This window comes from Anabrus simplex, chromosome 13, assembly GCF_040414725.1.
Source record: "Anabrus simplex isolate iqAnaSimp1 chromosome 13, ASM4041472v1, whole genome shotgun sequence".
In the NCBI taxonomy this organism is placed as follows: Eukaryota; Metazoa; Arthropoda; class Insecta; order Orthoptera; family Tettigoniidae; genus Anabrus; species Anabrus simplex.
The window spans coordinates 39,006,590-39,030,356 of NC_090277.1; the positions used below are offsets into that span (position 1 = coordinate 39,006,590).

The following is a 23,767-nucleotide window of genomic DNA, read 5'->3' on the forward strand; positions in this document are numbered from 1 at the left end:
GTCTTGCAACATGGGTACGTACGTTATACGAGTTACAATGTTCCCAGGGAAAAGATAGGACCCATAAACATTGCTATGTGAAACAGCACAGAAGGCATTCACCTTTGGAGAATCTCCATTGTAACATGGGGTTTTACAGTGCGCCATTTGCAGACATTAAGACGATTCACTTTTCCATACAGGTGGAACATCACCTCATCACTGAATACAAGTCAGGAGGCAAATTTGTCATCTTCTACTTCCTGGAAACACTTACAAAACTCTTGTCTGATGGCAGTTGTCTGGCCGTAAATGTTGCAGCAGCTGTAGGAGATCTGATGTAATCATTTGCGCAGAATCTTCCGCACAGTTGGCTGAGCAATGCCTAGTTTGTAACTTGCATGATGTATAGGTATCTTTGGGCTATGAAGGAATGCATCTCGGACACTCTCCATTCCTTCAACTTAAACACCTGGTCGTACAACCTCTTTCCTTGTACTGCCGATAGCCATGCAGAATGCTTTGGTGGGTTAGTGATTGTATGCTGTACTGTCTTCAGAACGTATGCTGCCCAGTACTGATGGCTTTGATCTTCTCATATTTCGACACACAAAATGCTTTCTGTTGATTAGTCACTATTTTGAAATCTATTATCACCCTGCCACGTGATGAATCACAGTGAAACCCATAATGACATAAAACTTCAAAATATGCTCTTTCGTTTGGTTATTAGTACAACCAGGTGGCCATTATATGTTTGAAGCCATAATTGTGGAACATATAAAAGAGAGGGCATAAAAAATTCTGTATGAAATGATAACCAGTCTGTTAAAAACATACACTTTTGAGGATGTTTTTCCTCCTGCAGCTTACTCATTAGTTTTTTTCTAATTCTAATACTGTGAGAATGTGCACTTAATTTCATTCTTAAAAATTATAACAGTGCATGTATCGTGAAAACATATTTCATGCTCTTGCAGAGTATTGATAACATTTTCACTATCAATTTATCTGGGAACAGACTTTCTAAAATTTAGCCAGACACAAGAATGTGTAACCTAACTTCTGAACTCAGTGTTGCACACTGTCGTACTTAATTTCGGGACTTAGAATTAAAATTGAGCAGTAATTTATTTCAGTTATTTTAAAGAAATTAACAACTGCTATCAGCCATGTTATTTATGCACTTCTTGCAAAAATATGTTTCCCTCTCATTTGAACTTGAATGTTGGTTTACACCAGTCGAATTGGATTTATGAGTCAACAGGTATTACTAATAAACTTTGACAGCGCTGTGACTTTGAAAGTTAATGAGAGGCTTGCTAGTGCATGTAGCACAAAATCGATACAGAAGATGATCACTCATATTCAATATAAATGCTGGAGTGTATTTTATTATCAAATAATGGAAGAAATGTTCACGCTATGAATCAGTTGGTAAAAATAAGTTGTGGTAATGAATGATTCAGTGATAGGGCTCTCGTATCCAAAGTATATTACACAGGATAATATAGGAATTTTTGAGGAGAATTGAAGAAGTGTCACTACATATGAAACCAAAGCCCATGGCACAACAGCTCCAAAGGGCCATGCTGCTCACCTCTCAGGCCTACAGATTACAAGGTGTCATGGTCAGCATGACGAATCTTCTTGGCTTTCTAGACCAGGGCCTCCATCTCGCTGTCAGATGGCTCCTCAGTTATAATTACATAGGCTGAGTAGACCTCGAACCAGCCCACAGATCCAGGTAAAAATCCCTGACCTGGGCAGGAATCAAATCTGGGTCCTCCAGGTAAGAGGCAGGCATGCTACCCACTACATATGAGGTTCTCGTTATATGCCATACTCATTATAGCAGACTTATTCTCTGTTACTTTGAAAGTATTTTAAATTAACAATTTTGTGCCATATTTGCAGAAATTTAATGGCTATTAAACATATGTTTCCTTTTCTGAATAATGTTTTAGAAATTATTGGGTGGTGAGTAGTATTCACCGGTCTAGAAAGCCAAGAATAACGGCCGAGAGGAATCGTCGTGCTGACCACACGACACCTCGTAATCTGCAGGCCTTCGGGCTGAGCAGCGGTCGCTTGGTAGGCCAAGGCCCTTCAAGGGCTGTAGTGCCATGGGGTTTGGTTTGGTTTGGAGTAGTATTCAGGGTTATTTAATTTCTTTATTAATTTATATTTTCATTTAGAGAACAGTTGAAGGTTACCGCAATGGATGAAGTAAAAAAATAATAATAAAATTATAATTTTGATTCCTAATAATTTTGTCGATTACATTATTTTCCTGATGTCTTTAAACTGTAACAGTTATACCTTATAGCAATGATTTCCTCAGTAATGAAACTAAACCTCGTAAAGCTAAGTAAGACATAGTTTTAGTTCCGGAACCTCTAAATTAAACTGCTTCCAAAAATTCACAATGAATCAAGGAGAAGTCCATCAAGCTGCTATCATTAATTCTATCACTTTAATATTCTTTAATCCAAATTTATCTTGTTAAGAAATTATGGTAGGTTCATAGATAAGCTTCTTTTCCCTATCTTCTGGCTGGTCTGTGAAGATTTCAAAACGAACTTAGGGGTCAATTATGTATCCAACACCCTCCTATTCCTTGTAGGCTATGATGTCTATTCTCCTACTGCTACCATTATTGGCAAGTCCGGATACCTCTTTGATGACCCTATAATTTTTATTTTGAGGGAATTCGCTATAAAGGACTGAATCTTGTTATGCCTGGCATTCCACAGCATCTGTCAATGAGGGCAAGATCCCAAAGCATGAGGATGTGTTTCTATCTCTCTTCGGCAATGCTGGCAGAGGTTTCCTTTTTGGGACCTGCCAGGAAGAGATTGAACAGCGCAGACATTAGCAGTCATTTTTATTCCTTCACTCCATTCATGGGGATCAAGGAAGGAGCCTCCCCAAAGATTGTGGTTACTGCAGTCGGGCGATTCCTGGGCAATGGTTTAATACTGGCTAATTCTTCCACAAAGGTGCTGCTACACAGCAACAAGTATGCAAGAGAACTTACGATCGAAAAGTCCTTTTCAGGACCAACCATGCGCAGAACACTCAACAGTCCCTATTGGTAACAGCTTACGAATATGTCACTTGAACATTGAATCGATTTCCTCTGCTAAGAGTCAATACCTTTCACGTCTGATGCTGCAGAATGAAGTAGATGTTATAGCAATACAGGAAACTCACAACAAGATTGATGCAGATCTTTACAGAAGAGGAAGAATTTATGGATACGTTGTGGTTGGGTCCATAAATGATGAACAGTATGGCATTGCAACATATGTCAGGTCCCATCTTACTGACTACAAAGTAACTTACCAGGATAGAGCAGCAGATATTTTCGTTGGGTGTAGAAGTTGCCGGCGCCACGGTTGCAAATATTTACAAACCACTGCAAGTTAGTTGGCCAAATCCACCTGTAAGATTCTTCAGTCATCCAGTTGTATATGTTGCTGATTTCAACAGTCAACGTCATGTCTGGGGATACCAGAAAGAAGACCGAAATGGAGCTATTCTGAATTAATGGATGGACATGCACAATCTTCAGCTTGTGTATAATGCTAAAGATCCTGGAACATTCCGATCTGGCAGATGGTTAAAGGATTATTCTGATTTGTGCATCACATCTTGATCTGGAAATAATGAAATGACACACAGCCAGCATAGGCCAGGCATAATTAATTTTGGTACTAAAATTCCATTAGTCACCTCCGTACCTCAACCTTGATGGAATTTTCAACTTGCAAACTGGGAACTATTTTGGAAAGGTCTAGATAATTCTGTTTAATGGATTCCTCCAGTACCATCCAATTATAAACAATTTGTGGGTGCGATTAAAGCAAATGCCAGGAAATGTGTCCCACGTGGTTTTTGGAAGGAGTACATCCCCGGATAGTCCCAAGAATGTGATGCACTATATGCCAAATATCAAGAATCTCCTGACGATGTGACAGCTGATGTCCTCTTCAAAGCTCTGAATAAGAACAGAAGAGAAATATGGCATAAAACAATGGCAGGACTCAACTTCACACATTCTAGTCAGAAAGCCTGGAACCTCATTAGAAAACTTGGTACAGATCCCAGGTTGTCAAGTACAGTCACACATGTGAATGCTAATGCTGTTGCATCCAGACTGATGAATATTTCAAAAACTAAAATAGACAAGGAACAGACACAAACTGTGAAGAATGAACTGTACATAAAGAGGTCCCATCTAAAACCACACCCAGTCTACTCACGTGACTTTTGAGGAACTTGATAAAGCCTTTAATATGCTAAAGGTAAACAAAGCTGCTGGCTTTGAGGGCATATATCCAGAGTTTCTTAAAGCCATTGGACCGAAAACAAAGATGTGGCTTATTGGATTTTTCAGTGAAATTCTGAAAACTGGAAAATTATTGAAGCTTTTCAAACAGGCTAAGATAATTGCCATCCTGAAACTGGTAAAAGATGGAACTGATGCTTCTCATTATCGACCAATATCACTACTCAGCATGACCTATAAGCTACTAGAAAGGTTTATTCTAAATTGCAATCAAGAGGCCATTGATCAAATCATCCCTATCAAACAAGGTGGCTTTAGGAAAGATCAGAGTTGCTGCGACCATTTCTTAACATTGACAAGTGTAGTAGAAGGTAGATTTCAATGAGGTCTCCAATCAACTGCTTTTTTTGTGGATCTTACAGCAGCTTACGACACTGTGTGAAGGGAGGGCTTGATGTCCAAATTTATTGAAGTCATTGCATGTCAAAAGTTTGCACTTTTAATGAACAACATGCTTTCTGACAGGTGCTTTAAGGTGTTCCTGAGTGGACAAGCTAGCAGGTGGAGGATTCTAAACAATGGCCTACCTCCGGGATCAGTTCTGGCCCCCATTTTGTTTAACCTGTATATCCATGACATGTCTCTCACAGATTCCATAAAAATCCAGTATGCAGATGACCTAGCATTAATTATCCAGAGTAAAGATTTCATTAACTGTGAGAATGTTCTAACTAGTGATCTGGCAAAACTGAGTGATTACTTCCACAAATAGAGACTTCAACCCAAACAAGACTGAGGTTACTGCATTCCATCTAAATAATAAAGAAGCTCAAAGGCAGCTACATGTGACTTTTGATGGAATCGAAGTACCCCATAACTGCAATCCAATATATCTTGTAATCACTCTGGATCGGTCCTTGGCATTCAAACAACAGTGCATCAAGTTATTGAGGAAACTTGGCTCAAGAGTGAATCCACTCTGCAAGATTGCCGGAAGCAGCTGGGGTGCAGATGCTAATACTCTACGTTCTGCTGCACTCTTTCTTGTGTATTCTGCTGGTGAATATTGTGCCACTGTATGGGAAAACAGTGCTCATACCACTAAGATTGATGTGCAACTCAATGAGACCATGAAGGTTATCACTGGTACTGTTAGATCTACTCCCACACAGTGTCTACCAGTCGTAGCTAATATCACTCCGCAAGATCTAACGAGGAAAGCAGCTAAGGTAAGCTTGCTCAAGATCACCTCTCATAAGAACTCTCCGTTGTATGATGCCCTGCAAGATCCACCAACAACATGTTTGAAATCACTCAAGCCACCCTGGGTTGATTTAGAAGGTATCAATTCTTTCAACATGACCTACAAGTAGCAACAACGTTGGTATGAACATCCACCCAACTATGCTCACCTGGTTGAAGATCCTACAAAGAAGGTAGAGAGATTCCAACTACCATGCTGAACCTGGTCAAAGGGGTCAAGGGAGGTGTGGTCACGCCTTAAAGAAATGGAGTTTCCATACATCTGCTGCCTGTGACTGTGGAGTGGAGGACCAAACCATACAACACATTGTTCAAGAGTGCCCACTTTGTGCATTTGACGGTGGTCTGAAGACTTTACACCAAGTAACACCATGTGCTCTGGAATGGTTGTCAAATTTGGATATTTCCATTTGATTATTTGTAAACTTTTGTGTACTTGTACAACCGTATGATATATATATATATATATACACACACCATTCACTGACTGATAAACCAGTATGATTTGTGGGTTTGTATTGTTCAAATAGTGGCACACCTTTTCCTTTGTGAGGTCTTCTACATGATCTCTTGAATTCACATTTTCTAAACTCTACTCTGATTTTGGAAATACTCAAGTTGTGTGATGTCATGACAGAAATGTATTTAATTTTTCAAATTCTGTATTGTAATGGTATTCTAGATCTAAACTTTTCATTAGCTAATTTGATTACACAAACCATTCTCGATAGCGTAATTTGAGTAAAACACTTGTTAGTATGTAGAACAAACAAAAATGCAGTGAAAAGTCATGGGTAAGGTGTATCAACCAAAAAATAGAATTAGAATTGAGGTTTACTGAAGCAAAGTTCTGGGGTGTATCTGAACATCATAGATCCGTTGTATTATCTAAGTTCCTCTTCATTTATTGTCTCATTCTCCTTTTCAGGGAACAAGAGCCCTCTCCTGATGCCCAGTTGCATCTAGAGACCATGAAAAGAAAATATTGCTGCAGACAGAGTATGTTACAAGGCACAAACTGTGACCTTTCTAAGAAGCCCACTGATAACCCAAGTTCTATATACAAGTGTCAGATATGTGATACAGAATTTGTTAAAACAGACAGGCTTCTGAGCCAAATGAATGTGTGCACAGATAAGAATTTCCAGTGTGGTATTTGCTTCAAACTTTTTATACAGCCACGTTCACTCTTGAGACATATCCGTCGTGCGCATTGTGGTGAGGTGGAGTACCTTTGTCCAACATGTGGTAAGCAATTTAAAACAAACTATGAACTGAAGTTACACCTTGTATGTCACAGTAGTGAGCGTAAAAATATCTGTCCTGTGTGTAATAAGTTATTTTTGCACCAACGTAGACTTGCATCAGCGAACTCATACAGCTGTTGAGAAGTTTAAGAGTGCAGTGTGATCAAGACGTTTCCCTTGACACACTTGTTTGATGGATCATGAACGATTGCACAAAGGAGAGAAGCTGTCTTAAGGTACCTTGTGCGAGAAAGAATTTCTTCGTCCTAGTGGCATGATCCGTAAAGGGTGATCGGACACTGGAGTAAAGCTGCAAAAGTGTGACGTATGCGAGAAGCAATTCTACTGTCATTATAATGTACATTGCCAACAGTAATAATGTTATAATGTCAACTGAGAACGATTGAGTCTTCTAGTCACTGATGGAAGTGCTAATTCTTAGTCAGACAAAATGTGGCCCGCTGTTGCGGAAAGAGCGTGCAATTGTGATTCATCTTTCTAGTCACGCCACAAAATAATGAGAAAAAGTTTCTGATGTGGAAAGGGCATGAGTGTTCGGTGGGTATAAACAACGTGATAGAAAACTAAGTACCATATTTCTCCGAATCCAAGAACGACCCCAAATTTTTCCTTCAAAAATATTAAGTCAACCCTAAAAAGTGCTTTGTAAAATCATGTGAATGCCTTGTGCAGTATACATTATGAGAATATTTTTATCTTCACACCAGTACAGAACATTGGCTTTAGTTATGCCATATTTTTGTGGCTGCACTATTATTCTTCATTTCTGCAGGTTTAATAAACACTAACTTAAAATTGGCATCTGAATATCAAAGAGAACCCGTTGAATATTTGCCAGCAATACCTTTTCCATGCATTTCTACAATATGACGATCCATGAAAAAAATATTCCTGCTGTCTATAAACTGTTACTTTTACTTATCATCAGGTACAACCAGCTACCACTACACGCATGTTTCACTTGTCGGCTTACGTCGACTTCAACGGCTAGTGATGTATAGGCCTAACAAAGGCACGTATGTGGAAGGTCAACGAACGGGTTTATTGCGCTGTTGTATGGCCGTTCCACCCTTATATTTTATGCACACTTTTTTTTTTTTGTACAGTACAATTTTTTAGGCTATGTTTTTCTTCATGCTAATGCTGAATATTGGCTTTAGTTAGTTCTGTGCCCATTTTCTTGCGGCTGCATAATTATTCATTTCCATGTGTTCAGTAACCATTAACATAAAATTAGCATAATAATATTGACAAGAACCCATTGAAAATTTACTTGCAATACCTGTTCCACATACCTTTACAATACAACAATCCATCAGGAAAATATTCCTGCGGTCTATAAAAAGCGTCAGGTACAGTAGATGCATTATAACTCTGCCACTGAGTAGCCGTGGCCTCTCTAAAAATTTGAAGGCTCGCATGTTTTGATGCCATTCTGCAGATTTGAGAAACATTTTTGTAGAGGCCAGTAGATTTTCATTCTCCACTATTTCCCAAGATCCAGTGATGTTACACAGAGGCACTGTTCAACCGGCTGCCACGACTAATGATGTATATAATAAAGAGGCTTACGTTGATTGTCAGCAAGTTTTGTGTGCACGCACACGGGGATGAAAAGCAGCAGTGTGTTTACGATTGGTAGCTTCCAGTGGTGTTCATTAATGTTAGGTCTTGAATGCAAGACGACCCTTGATTTTTCCCAGGAGATTCTCAGGAAAAAGAAAGTCGTTTTGGATTCAGAGAAATACGGTATATCTAATTTAATTGAACAAATGGGGAACAAGATAAAATATCCAAAAAAGAAGAAAATTTCATCTAATTGGGAATTTGAAGTGCGTCCCTTTGTTCTCATGGGTTGTTCTCATTCTACTTGAAAACAGAAACAAATTAACAAGAAACCTCTAAAATGTTTATGATAAAACAAAATATCATCATAGAGAGCCAGAAGGGTTGAGAACATACTTAAGAATCTCCATGAAAGGGAGATGGAAAACTGTTTGGCAATGTTCTACAAATACATGTTACATCAAGTCCACATTAGAAGAGATCCAAAGAAACTATGTGCATATTTTTACAGAAATTTAGAGAATAGATAAGTATGAAAAAGATTGTAATATCTAGTAATTAAAAAGACCAGAAGGTCTGGAATCAACATCGGGTAGTGCACCAATTAGTAATGGGCCATGTTTTAATCAACTCTTAAACATATTAGGAATAATAATTCACAATGCACAGTGAGGTAGCCCCATTCTACAATGAAAACCAGTCGAATAGAAAGTTGTATACCAAACATTAAAGAAGAAACGTGAATAATAACATCAACATTACATTAAATCAAGGTGGGTTTCAGAAAACTTTATATGAATCATGATATACAAGACAAGTCCTTACTTCCCCAGAGCTATGAATATAATTTATAGCTCGGAGAGGAATGTACGCTAAAAAAACTCACCAGAATACTGATCTGACCATTCTCTCCTTCACATCATTCCAATCTAAGGGTATTAGTTGCAGGGTATACCATATTTGAGTAGTGGACCAGCACACCCAGCTGACTATTTCTGCTCCTGGACTTCCCTCATTTTTCTATTTCTTCTACGTAGTTTCATTTATAGAAAAATCATTAATACGACGGGGGATCAACTATAAACAGAATTTTATTCTTTATTTAAATTTATTTATTGAAAAACACAAGGCAATTACAATTTATTTTTCCACGTAGTGTCGTGCTTTGGAAATGCATTTGTTCCAGCATATGAGCAGCTTTTTGTTACCGTCATTGTAAAAAGAACAGGGTTGTGCATCAGCCAGTTGTGCACAAAGTCTTCCACACACTCGTCATCTTCAAATCATTGCCCTCCTAGAGCTTCTTTAAGCGGTCCGAACAAATGGAAATTGCAGGGCGATAAGTCCAGGCTGTAAGGAGGATGATCAAGTGTATTCCAGTGCATTTCCTGTAGCTTGGAGAATGAGCTGCAGTGTGGGGCCGCGCATTGTCGTGGAGCAGGATGACCTGTCGAATCGGTTGGTCTCGTCTTTTGTGATGATATGCACCTCTCGCCTTGCTCAACAGCATACAATAGTAAGCAGCATTGATTATGTGTCGCTCACGCACATTGATTGTTGTCAATAATGTCTTTAACCACACAAATGTTTTCGTCTGTAATGCTGGTCCGAGGACTGCAATTGTGTTGCTGATTTTCCACACGTTCGTGCCCTTCCTTGAACATTTTGTGCCGGGCAAACACACACGTCTTTGACAATGTTTGATCACGGAACTCTGCAGTCAATCTCTGGCAAATTTCCACCACTGTAACTCCTTTACAAGCAAGACATTTTATAATTATGTGTTGCACTGTGGAGGGGTGCACCTGTTCCTCCAACATCATGTGCGTTACTGACAAAATGGCAGGAAATATCTAATAGCATGCTCTCCCCACTCCTGAAGGTCCCGCCTATGCATAGCAGAAGCGCAGGGCCAGTCCTACCAACTGTTGATATTCAGAGACAAAAATCCTGTTTATATTTCATCTACCTTTGTGTATTTGCCATACCTATTGCTTATTATATCATCATGCTCACAGGTCAGATAATTTTGCCTTGAGGGAGTAATGAAATCTGTGGTAGTCCCACAGTTTCCTATTCTGGGATCATTTAATCAATGCAAATAACAGCCTAATTTCTTCAGACTTGTACCTACTGAAAAATAATTCTGATTGCAGCAGATTTCAATGCAAAGTTTTGACTTGATACTCAGCCTACCGCCACCCGTAGCCCTCCAGGACTCGTGCTTTTGTAACTCAAGTGGTGCACTGTATGGCCTATTGGATTTTGAATATTTCCTTTTGCATTACTTAAAATTAAGTTTAAAGTTCCTCTTGCTTTACCATTTATGTGCAGTTAGGTATATTATTTGCTTATACATAATAATATTTTTAGAGTCAACATGTTGTATTAATGTATATTATATTTAACCAAAGATCACAACCAAAATTATTAATGCATATTATAATGTGTGCTCACAAGTCTTGACTTCAATACATACATTGATTTTTTTGTAATTTATTCCAATTATGTCTGACCAAGCATTGATATAATATAAACTGTGTGGACTCTTGTAGGGAAGATTATGTGTGTGATATTGTATACTTCATAATAAAATATTTCTTGGAAATAATGACTTTCAAGTTTACTGAACCGAGTGGATGTGCATGTTAATGTGCTACAGCCATGCAGCCAAGCTCTGCATTTAGGGAACAGAGTGCTGTCGAACATGACTCCTGACAATGGTTTCCCATTGTTTCCTATTTTCACTTCCAGACAAATGCCAGGACAGTGTCCATTCACAGGCCACAGCTGATTTCTCCCATCTCCTTTCCCATTTTCATTCACCATCATTCATTTCATCTTCATTAGCTCCTCAACTGAGGCTGGAGTCAGGAAGGGTATTTGGATCTAAAAACATGATGTAATTTCATCTCACCTCATTCCAAACCCTGTATCAGGAAATTGGATTAAGGGGCAGACATACATATACAATATCAAATCAAATCAAAATCTCTATTTACAAATGAGGTGTCTACCTCAGTGGCAAATGGTACACTAAAATACATTATTGTCAAGCACTAAATATTAAATTAACAAGAGAAGAAAATTTTCCTATAATACAATATCATATTTACGCTAACAATTTTTTCTATTAAACACACAGCTCATCCTTAATAAATTTGCATTGTTTACACAATTCTAGTTATAATATCTCCTGTACTACTTACAAATATAGTCAACTGATGTACAGTATGTGGAATTACTTCAAATGATACTGTACAACTGGTATAAGATTAAAATTTACATTGCATTTATTTACTTTTTCTTTCTTTACCCATTCTGGAACTTAAGTAGCATAACGACCTGCTGTGTCTTAACCAGAGCCCCTTTTACCACCACTTTTCAGAGTTCCTGAAGGGCCTTCACAGCTACCGTAGCAGTCTCAGGGCCCTCGAAGTCCCCACTGTACTTCACCCCTACAGGCAGTCCCCTACTTTGGCTGTCCAAACTCCTTAGACCAGCGGATGGAATTAATTTATTCACACACATGTTTTATTTACATTAACCTGCACTGGTCGAATGCCCTCTAACATTTCATTTATTTTCTCTGTTGCTGTTTATTCTCTTTTTGAATATCTGTACAGATTTTGGAAAAGGATCAAACACTACCCCTGGTAAACTGTTCCACTCATTCACACCCTTCCCAATGAATGAAAATTTACTCCAATTGCTTCTGCTAAAATTCTTTCCAATTTTATATTTGTGGTCAGTCCTGCCGATATAATTATTTTCCAACTGAAGCCTCTCACGGATATCTCCCCATGCTTCTTCTCCCGTAAAGGCTCTATATAATCCTATAAGTCTAGTTTTCTCCCTTCTCTTACTTAAAGTTTCCCACCCTAGTTCCTTTAACATTTCTGATACACCACTCTTTCTCCTGAAATCCCCTGTTACAAATCTTGCTGCTTTCCTCTGCACACTATTTCTTTTATTAGGTATTCTTGGTGAGGTTCCCAAACACTGTTTGCATATTCCAATAATGGACGAACCATACTTAAGTAATTTTTCTCTTTTAATTCTTTGTTGCATCCTTTAAGTAGCCTCATTATGACATGTAACGATCTGTATGCTTTCCCAACAATGTCATCCACATGACCCTTCCAGTGCAGATTGCTTTCATATCTTACACCTAAGTATTTGCACTTGCCATCTTTTGGGATAACTACCCCATCCAAAGTATATTCAAATTCAGTTTTAAAACTCCTGTTTGTAAATGTTGTAACAGTTGATTTGCCTCATAACCTTCATGTTATTCTCTTTAACCCATTGTTGGATACTCTCAAGGTCCTTTTTGTAATTCTGAACAATCCTCAATGGTATTTATTTCCCTATAAAGAATTATGTCATGTGCATACAATCTTATTTTTGATGTTATATTGTTCCCTAAATCATTTACGTATATTATGAAAATTAACGGACCGATTATACTACCCTGTACAGTTCCCTTCCTAACTTTCTCTTCCTGTGATACGTTAATTCCTACTTTTGGGTTTATACTGTGTGAAAGAAACCAACTATATAGAAACCTAGTTTCACCAAAGACTTTGTGAATCACAGTAAGCTACATCTGTTTTAACTCTCATGTTGAACATGGGGGTCCCATGGAACCCACATGAATTTTAATCCCTTGTAATGTCTTTACCTGAATAGGGATGAGGGTGCTCAGGCAGTGGTCTAATCACTCAACTTGCAATACGAGCATTTCAGGTTTGAGTGATGGTGATAATTATTTCTGACGGAAGTAAACCTGGCCAATTATCCTCTCCTAATATTAATCATAAGAGGAAAGGCCAGGATGAGTTTACAATGTTGGACTTCTGAACTATACATCAGCCTTGTGTTGGTGGATTTCAGGCACAAAGGAAACCTGCAGAACAATTTCAGGTACCTGGGCATCTTTGAAAGCCTTAATATTAGTTGGAGGATATAAGGCTAATAAAATTTTGATCATCTCGTCCAAAAGTGCAACTCAATTTTTTTTCTATTTGTTTAACATCGCACTAACACATGGAAGGTTTTCAGCAATGGAAAGGTGGGAAATTGGGAAGTTAGCAGCCGTGGCCTTCATTAAGGTACAGCCCCAGCATTTGCCTGGTGTGAAAATTGGAAAAACCATCTTCAGGGCTACCAACAGTGGGGTTCGAACCCAGTGTCTCCCGAATGCAAGCTCACAGCCGTGCGACCCTAAACACATGGGCACTTGCTCGGTCAACTCAAAAATTAAAACAAATCAAGTTTATTATATGGTCAAACTTTTCAATACATTACATTCATACAAATGCTTAAGATTTATACATTACAATCAATTGGGACTTGCTTTTGCCCTTGTTGTGGGCATCCTCAGCCAAATCCTTTTCCCCAAATTCACAGATCATCTGGGTCCCAATATTCTAATAATAATGTATCTTAACACTTGATTGTAAGAATGCTATGTGTTAACAAATATATTTTAGTCAAAACTTTACTAACAGTAAAAGCAAATTATTAAAATGAGGTAATACTCCTGAAACAGTCTTAAAATTGTTCATTGAATGTCTTTTAACACTTATTAAAATTTTTCTTATAGTTAGGTACTGTTCTGTCTTCTTAAGACAATGTTCTTAAATAAGAAAACTAAATACTTGGATGCACAAAAAACATGTAAGGGCACTTATGTATAATCACAGGAAAATGCAGCATTTAGATAGAAATAAATCAGGTGTTGTCTAAAATACTAGTTTTCTGACAACATCTAATCAATAGTATGAGAAGGATGGATTTGGATAAAACCCTTTAAAATATCTTAACTCATGGCACAATATGTCCTATTTGTAGTAAGAAAAAATTAATACCTTGCGTATTTGGAATTTTTTGAGCTGTTTACATTCATATACTGGATTCATATTCAATAGGCCTCAATATTAATAGTATATTTAGTTGTCTAGTGACTTAATTTATGCACATAAACAATAATGGTCTTGAAATCTTGATCCTCATAATAAGAAGTGTTAGTATGCTAGTGTAATGCTAGTTCGAAGTATTATGTTCTAAGTTATACTGTTGATTTTTATTGTATAAGGAGCTTTGTTACTCTTGATAAGTAGAATGAGATCAAATTCCAAGATGCAGGTGAAATTAGTATTGCCACAGTGCTGATGGTGGTCGAATGGGAGTCTCACAGAAAACTTTCTTAAAAGTGGAAGAATGAAAATTTCTTGGTAGGCAATAAGCATTGAGTATGTCTGTAACATATTAAAAGGTGACTTAGAAAGGACCTATGATAATAGACATGGGAAGAACACCGTTATGGAACTTTTCGCTTACCTCCTCTTGTCTTGCTTGGCAAGATAGTATCACCCATGTCACCTGCCTTATTGACTGCTACTGCTCTCGTACTCCGAGTGTTATAGCAGTGCAGCATCTTAAGTGAGGAGGGAGTAGAGGTAGAAGGAATGGGTGGAGCATTACGTAATTGGTTAGTCTGTAGGGGGAAACTGAGAGGAATTTGTGTTGCTAGTAACTGTGGGGGTATTAGATTGGGGAAGTTTTAAAATGTCGTTAAACATGCGACCCTTTTAATTTATTAAAAGTAATAATTGGGTAAATTTCTGTATGTGGGATTCTTAATACCTGAAATGTCATTTAAATTATGGTCTTTATTAAAATATTGATCCAAATGTATATATTCTTGTAATTGTTCATTAGCCTTCCTTTGTTCAATTTTTTTAGAATCATAAGTTCTTGGTCTATTCTTGTGTATTTATGGCTGGTATCATTTATGTGGTTGCTCATTGTGGAAAATTTGTTATGTTTAATCATGTTATAATGCTCTTGGTATCTAGTGTGGAAGCTGCAGCCTGTCTGACCTATATAAGGACAAAACGATTGTGTGAATGTCAATATATAAATTCCCAAGCTTGCAAAAGGGTCATATTTAGGGTTTACAATGTTATGATTAAAAAGTCTATTTTGGTTACTGTTCTGGGTTTTGTACGCTATTTTAACATTATGTTTTAAAGGGGATTCAAAACTTCTTAAATGAGTGGGTTATTGTGTGTAAAAGTAGTGTAATTGGATTTAACCAGCTTGTCTGGAGTGAGATTAGTCATTAATTTTTATTTCACTCTATTGATGATCTTATGAATCATTTCTGCATTGTACCCATTAATTACAGCCAGATTCCTAATGTATTTTAACTTGTTCTTTCACGTATCAGGTGACAGAGAAATCTTAAATGCTCTATAGACTAAACTGTAGTATGCAGCCTGTTTTTGGGATGATGGTTGTAGTAAATCATTTTTAGTTGTTATAGGGGAATATGCAGGCTTCCTGTATATTTGAAAGTTAAAGCAATTTCTTGAGTATTTTGTAGTCACGTATAAAAAATTTTATGAACAGTTAATCTTGTCTTCTCATGTAAACTTCATATTATTGTCTGTGGTATTGAGGAACTCCAAGATCTTATCACTATTGTTTATTTCATTGTCTATTACTACAAAAGTGTCATCCACGTAACGTAATCATAATTTAATTCCTTCTATCTCGGTCAGTATTTTATTTTTTTCTAAGAAGTCCATATATATGTCTGCTAATATGCCTGAAATGGGGTCACCCAACGCTAAGCATTTTTGGAGGTATATTTTTTCATTAAAGGTAAAATAACTGATTGTTAATACAAAGTTTGATAACTTAATGAACTCTTCAATTTCACACTTAGATGGCTGTATTTGTCTAGATTACTTTTTATTGTTTTGACAGTTTCATTTACTGGGGTGTCAGGATACACATTTATGATGTCATACGAACACATTATGTTATTGGGTTTTAGTTTAAATTTATTCAACCTAATACAAAAGTCTATTGAATTTTTCAAGGGTTTGGAATTATGAAATTGGTAATGTTTTTTAAGAAATCTGTGTAGATATCTTGAGATTTTATTTCTGCTGTTTATTATTGGTCGTATGGGAACTTCTTTCTTGTGAATTTTTGGTAAGGCCCTAGCTGTGGGTAACTTAGGGTTCATGTTAATTAGCTTTTGTTGTTCTATTTCATTTAGTAGGAAGGTTGAACTTTATTAAAATGTTTTCAAACTCTATTATGTTCTAATTATTGGATCTTTGTTGATAATCGTGTACGACTTATCTGTGAAGAAATCTTCTATTTTTATATACTCACTTATATTCATCAACACTGTGGGACCCCCCTTTATCTGCTTTAGTAACAGTTATATTATTAGTTTCTATCTTTGTTTTTGTTTCTTGGCTTAGCTTTTGGTTAGTGTAATCATAGTTGTTTTTCTTTTCTTTGGTTAAGATGGGTATTTTTTTATCTCACATCTTATGTCATTATGGTGTTCTGAAGGAAGTTTGACTATGTTCAATTCAATTTCATCTACTGTATAAATAATATCCTCTTCCTTGTGTTTACTAAGCCAATTAAATTTAGGCCCTTTTTTGAGAATATTGATTTCATCTTCCAAAAAGCTATGTGTTTTCCAAATTGACAGTAAGTTGGGTATTATTAGTTAAATGGTTATAGTTGTATTTTTGTTATTCTGATCGTTTTTATTTTGGTTAGAAGTTCTTAACCATGTGAGTTTATTCTAGTGTGTTAGTATTAACAGACAGTTATTTTACCTTTAATGACAAAATATACCACCTGAAAAGCTTGGCAATGGGTGACCCCATTTCAGGCATATTAGGGTACATATATATGGACTTCTTAGAAAAGAATAAAATATTGACAGAGGTAGAAGGAATTAAATTATGGTTATGTTATGTGGATGACACTTCTGTAGTAATAGACAACGAAATAAACAATAGCAAATCACACTGAAGCAGATGCATAAAGGCAAGCAGAAGAAGCCCTAAAGGACCCCTTTATAGCGTTCAAGAAGGACAGCAGAGCAGGAGTGGCAGGAATCCCGGTGAATGTTTGGGAACAGCACTTCATTCAGCTTTACAACAAGAACAACTTAAAACATGCATACGAAACCGAAGAGACATACACGATAGAATCGGAACCAATAACCGAGGACGAAGTAAGACAGGCCATCCTAGAATCTAAAAAAGGAAAAGCAACAGGACCAGACTAGGTGTTCAACGAAAACCTCATAGAAACTCTTGAACAACTCGTCCAGCTGTGGACGATGTTGTGTAACAAATGCCTTACATCAGGGAAAATACCAGAGGATTGGAGAAAGTCGAACATCATCTTGTTATACAAGGCCAAAGGCGACATAGAGGACCTCAACGCAAAGAGGACTTGCACTTGAGAACAACATCGTCAAGATATTCTCCAAAATCCTGACGAACAGACTCTACTCACTAACAGACGCCTTTATGCCGGAAACACAGTTCGGATTCAGGAAGGGAAGAGGAACCCTTCACGCAGTTGCTAACCTCCTAGACACCCGTCGAGAAAATTCTACACAGTCTACGTAGATTTCACAAAAGCCTTTGACCTGCTGAACAGACAAATACCCATGAAGAAACTTGAAAGTATGACAGGAAAGGATAACCCAACAACAGCTGTTATCAAAACCCTGCCCACCTACAACAAAATCATAATCAAAGATGGCGTGACGACCTCAGAAAACATAGTACAGACCAACGGCGTTTTACAAGCCCAGCCCTATTCAACATCGTCATGTCAGACGTCACAGATATCCTACAAAAGGACTCAGTGAAAATGAACCTCTACGCAGATGACATCGTATTAGGCTCGCACGACAGGGAGGCCCTGCAAGACACTGTATACCGGCTCCAGGAATGGGTCGAAAACAACCAACTCCAGCTGAATACAAACAAGACAGTGCAAATGTCCTTCAGGAGGAGAGGAAGAACCTCTGCACAAGACAAAATATACTACGGTGCGGACGAGTTAAAGATCGTAAACTCCTTCAAGTACCTGGGCACCACCCTACAATCATCGGGATCATCCTATAAAATTCACATACGGGAGAGGGCAGCCGCCGCCATAACAGCCATTTACAACGTTAAAAATCTGACAAGACTAGCACTAGACACCGCATTAACACTTTTCCATGCAAAGATAATGCCTGTTCTGACCTATGGCATTGAGCTCATATGAATCAACCTGACAACTAGATACCTCTCGACCCTTGAGTGTGTGAAAGCAAGATACTATGCCTTATTGATTTTTTGTAACCTTTCCCGATGCCTCTGTCTTATGTTGTTGCGCCACGTTGGGCGACCAATTTGATGTGTGCTATTTAATTAGATTTGCGACCTTTATCGGCATCTCTGTCTTATGTTATTGGAGTATTAACTGAGTATTCACATATTTGAATATTGCTCCGGCCACTAAATCCTAAGCATCGGGTCGCAAGTCATACAAAGATTCCAAACTGGAATAGTATTTATGAACATAAGTTCCAACATATGGCATATAATCATTTCTCAGGGTAAAAATTCGCTTCGTTGTTCCCATATGCATTAAATAAATCGCGGATTCCGTTGAAGAGTCGCCGTCCGTTGAAACATACATACCATTTCTTTATGTCAAAAGAAATTATCCGATCCTCACCTAATATTCAGCGTAAGCTAACCCAATAATTCCGTATACTATCCTACTACTACCTACTTAAGGAATAGAAATGCAAAATCAAATCTATATCTAATTTATTAGCATGCTAATGTATAATAAAATTGAATAATATATATTCATTGGCAATAACGAAAGGAAAATCATAGAATTATAAGTATCATTCTCAAAAATGCTTGGTTTCCGGGATAAACATATTTGAAAGAACTTTAAATCTTCAACATATTTGCTTACATATTTGTTAATTATCAAATTATACCATATCTTCCATGTTTAAATTCATATAAGGGGAAAAATAGGGATCAAAACTTTATTTAACCAAGGAGGAGTGGAATATCTTTCATTTAATGTTGTTTGGGATTTTCTTTGGGGCATAAGTTAAGTTTCATTTTGGTTTTCGGGCTATTTGACCAAACTTTTCTTGGACACATGTTTAGATTCATGTTTGGATTCTTGTTTGTGACTCACCACGTTACGAGATAAGCATTAGCATGTTTAAATATGGGTTCAAAACACCCATGCAGCTACTAATATTCCTATCATAACCCAAATGAATAAATTAAATCAGTACATCACCATATGTACAACATAAACCAAATAATCTAGTACGGAGTGCCATAGATTTGACGGTACGTCATTCTAATCTGCGAAAATCGTGCCATACAGTCCTAGTCATGTGCCAAAATATTTACATACTCCCAAATATTTCTTCGCTGTGCCATAGTCTCGATAAAGCAAACCGTACTCCGTATAAGCGTTAACGTGCTGACCTTCAAATACGTAAATGTGCGAGATTCCATTCTATTCCCAAATATATATAACGTAATGCATAAATACGTAACCTCTCCATATCATCCTCCGAAAGTTACAACGAAACACATACTGCTTGGCTCGAGACATGCATTCAACTCAACATGGCCTATATTCTTTACTTGCAGTGCTAACCCAAATCTAAATATAATATGTAACACAGGAATTCGCATTTCAGTTATCTATCCCATTCTTAAATAACGAACAGAAACATATCTCCTCATTCTACTTATAACATGCCACATTAACACTTCATTTCCTTTATATATATATATTCCTCCATATTTAAAATATATCATCATTCAATACCACTAAAATAACCTCTGTGTTACGGACGCAATATTCAATAACCTGATTATTCTCTTATACACTGCAACTTCGTAATATTTCAAACACTTCTTTACCATATTATTATCATACTGGCCATGATTGGTATACATATTGACTTGAAGTTCTAGGTTACGTCTTATATCTCGCTTATATTTCTACATCCATAACTGGTTAAACGTTTTACGGTCTACACGTATTAATTGGCACAAAACTTGCACAAATACTCAGTCAGATCTAGTTTCCAATAACCTTAAAATTATCACATTAGCACTGTAGTTATATAGCATAAAATAGCACATTTCATCGGCTAATAATTGGCATTTATATTCATATTTCCTTTCATTGGCACTTGATCTCATATATCTAGCACTCCTGTACACCTATAAATATTTTTCATCAATTGATTTGAAATTCATTACGATGCAACTCATAATACTTATCTCGTAACGGGATTTTGCCGCTGGATCCTTGCTGGACTACGGCATCTTGGAGTAGGCAACCACTGCGATCCGAAGACTACGTCATCTGCGGCTTCAGCTTGGGTCTTGGCTTGAGCTAATCAATCTTGAGCAAACATCCCTTCTGTTTAAGCTGAGTCCATCTTGTCACCAGTCATCATGCAATCATAAAAGAACAAATACATAGTAGAATTCATAGTATACTGGTGAATAATAGGCAATTCAATTCGCAATATTTGTTTTTGGAAATTCGAGTTAGACGAAAATATTCTTTTCTTTAAATTTATAGATTTCTCTAATCTGGCCTATTCCTTGCTCTTTCTTTTGCTTAAACAGATATTGTCTCCCTCCTGGAAACAATAAATTACGCCGCTATGGTACTAATTTCGGCAACGTGTAATTCGGCTGAAGCTTCCTTTCCGTTTCTGAATTCTGGCCTCACAGTAACGAAGATTTCTTTCAAATCTACTCTTTTTCCGTATTATGTTCTTGCAGATATATTCTTCTATTCTGTTAATATACGAATACTTTCGTATTTGACGCTGAGTTGATCCTTTTTATAATCTTTCTATAAGCCGTGCAACTTCCCTTCAACTTGTAACTCTATCTTCACAAAGTAGTCAAGAATCGTTCTCTTTCAAATTTTTTTTCAGTCCATCATTATTTAACTCTAGAAATTCTTTTTCCTTTGCGGCCGGGCAATATCGATTTATTAGATCACTACTCTGTGTACTTGCACCTGAAGCTATTTTCCGCCATCTTTGTCCACTGTATCCTTTACATTGACGGCCGCTAATGTAACGTAATGGTACAATACCTAAAGAGAACTTTAGGAATATCAAAATACGCCCCTTCGAGACTGGCCTACGAACTTGCAAAAACGTGCTTCCTCATAGAAGATTTGAGGTTCAGACAACAGCTGCCAGCGACGAAACAATAGTCGGAGCTACTTCGGGACAGACAAATCAAGAGAGCGGACATCTGGTCCGAATTCTACGCAACAGATGCGATGCCAGATCGGAACTGGACGGGACCAAACAAGAATTTACGAAGAGCCATAACTAGGCTCGCTGTGCACGGTTTCCACCACAAGTTATGCACAAGGAACAGTTTCTACGAACCCTCACCAGAGTGTATATGCAGCCTCTGCACGAAGGCCTGTAAGCCACTTCAGCGAATGCCACAAGCGCACTAAATCACTAATGGAATATAGCAAAGAACAGTGAACCTTAACTCTCTGCACGTTTGTGCGCTTTTCTTATTAATAAGAATGGTGATAACATCTTGAAGTTCCTCAATACCATAGACAATAATATAAAGTTTACAAAAGGAGACAAGATTAACTATTTCTTAGATGTGACTACAACACGCTCAAAAAATTGTTTTAACTTTCAAATATACAGGAAGCTATATATTCCCCTATTGCAATTAAAAATGATTCACTACACCCGTCATCTCGAAAACAGGCCGCATACTACAGCTTAGTCTATAGAGCATTTAAGATTCCCCTGTTACCAGAGAGTCGAAGGAACGAGTTAAAACATTTTAGGAATCTGGCTGTATTTAATGGATACAACGCAGAAATTATTAATAAGGTTATCTACTTTTACCTACAATAACCTACTCATTCAACAAGTTTCGAATCCTTTAAAAAACACAATGTTAAAATAGTGTACAAAACCCAGGACAGTAACCAAAATAAAAAAATTAATCATAACGTTCGAAACCCTAAATATGATCCTTTTGCAAGCTTAGGAGTTAATATATTGACATGCACACAGTGTTTTTGTTCTAATAGATCTCCTTTCATTGGAATTGAAAGAAGAAATTTCGAATCAGGTTCTGGAATTAAAGGACAAATCATCTAAACTTTTAGAGAAAGTGGAGGGTTTGTTAGCTGGGCTTTTCATTAAAACGAAGCCTGTTCTTCATTCAACTGCCTAGGTAGAAGGCGAATTTGAACCAACAGACTCGTAGCCTTCGACCTGACATGGAGAGTACTTCCTTCGAACTGCAGCAGTTTTTTTCATTTAAATGCTCCCCCTAACTGTCGCCCTTCGAGTCAACAGCCAACATTGCCATCCCAGATTACACCATTTTCGAATATGCCTCACCCCTAGAATATGATGTTGAAAGGTGCCCCTCGTTATTCCGTAAATTCGGCAAGCGATATGGTTTCCTTTCTTCGTTTTCTAATTGAATTTTTGGATCATGCCCTGGTTTTTGGGTCCACGCATGTCCAAATTTTACTATTGCTCTTTCGATTCAATCCTCATTACATCATTCATGCTCATTTACTCGCTCAGTTTATTACTCCTAGGGCTCTTAATTCGCTAGTACAGAAATTTTACTTTAGGGTGCAGTTCGTGGATGAGACCTTGTCGGAATTTATTCTGATATCAAGTTCAATGCCAGAGATTTTGCACTGAATTTTACTGAGGAGCAGATTGTGGCTACCATTGTGGAAGGTGTTTACCCCTCATACCGTTCATGTTTATGCTTCGCAGCCCAGCCTCGCAATTTTCAAGAGTTGAAAGTGATGGTTGTGGCTGCGGAGCGTTCGCTTCGCGTTCCGATTATTCCGTCTTCGGCTCGTGATATCTCTGCCTCTCCGGCTATTAGTAAATCAGCCCCATTAAAAAGGTGGTTTGGTTGCGGAGCTCCTGATTATCTTCGAAATAAATGCCCTGCTCGTTCTCTTCGTGCACAGGTGTCGAGTGCCGGTTCGAGCACCAGGGTTCAGTCTAGTGCTTCTAATGTCATATTATTCTGGTGTGGGGTTCCCGGCCATGTGGCAAGGCAGTGTTCGCAAAGGCCAACTGGTAGCTGACTAGACAAGGAAACGGGCAGTTATTGCTCCTCTGACTTATAACCGGTTGACCGACGTTATGCTAGTATATCGTCCGGCGAACATTCTTCTCTCTGCCCCGTCCAGTGCTTAGGGATGTCTACTGAGGTCAAGGGTTTAGCCCCTTTTGTCAAGGTAGAGATAAATAATGAACCTGTGTTGGCTCTGTTGGATTCCGTAAGTGTATTCTCGTTTATTAGCGAGAAGTGGTTTGCTCTCTATAGTTCTGCTTGTAAATTTCCCGACCTCCTCCCAGTTCCTGATTTGTTTGTTGCTCAGAATTCTTCTAGAGTCGAGGTTTTGGGTATAGTAAAGTGCAAAATTCTTCTGTCTAATTTTTCATGGAAGTTCACTCTCTATGTGG

At 37.7% G+C, this 23,767-nt stretch overlaps 1 protein-coding gene across 5 annotated transcripts in view; it reads left to right on the plus strand.

Moving 5' to 3' along the window:
• The window catches only part of LOC136884700 (zinc finger protein 714), a 242,411-nt gene that overhangs the window by 118,091 nt on the left and 100,553 nt on the right, over positions 1-23,767 (plus strand). For 3 of the 5 annotated variants that reach the window (XM_067156976.2, XM_067156977.2, XM_068229977.1), the window contains one exon: positions 6,465-10,992. The exons of the other annotated variants lie outside the window; for them this stretch is intronic. In XM_067156976.2, coding sequence (XP_067013077.2) covers positions 6,465-6,924 — 460 coding nt within the window. In that variant the 3' untranslated portion in view covers positions 6,925-10,992. Of the gene's footprint in view, positions 1-6,464; positions 10,993-23,767 lie in introns of those variants that run through there. 5 annotated transcript variants of the gene reach the window in all.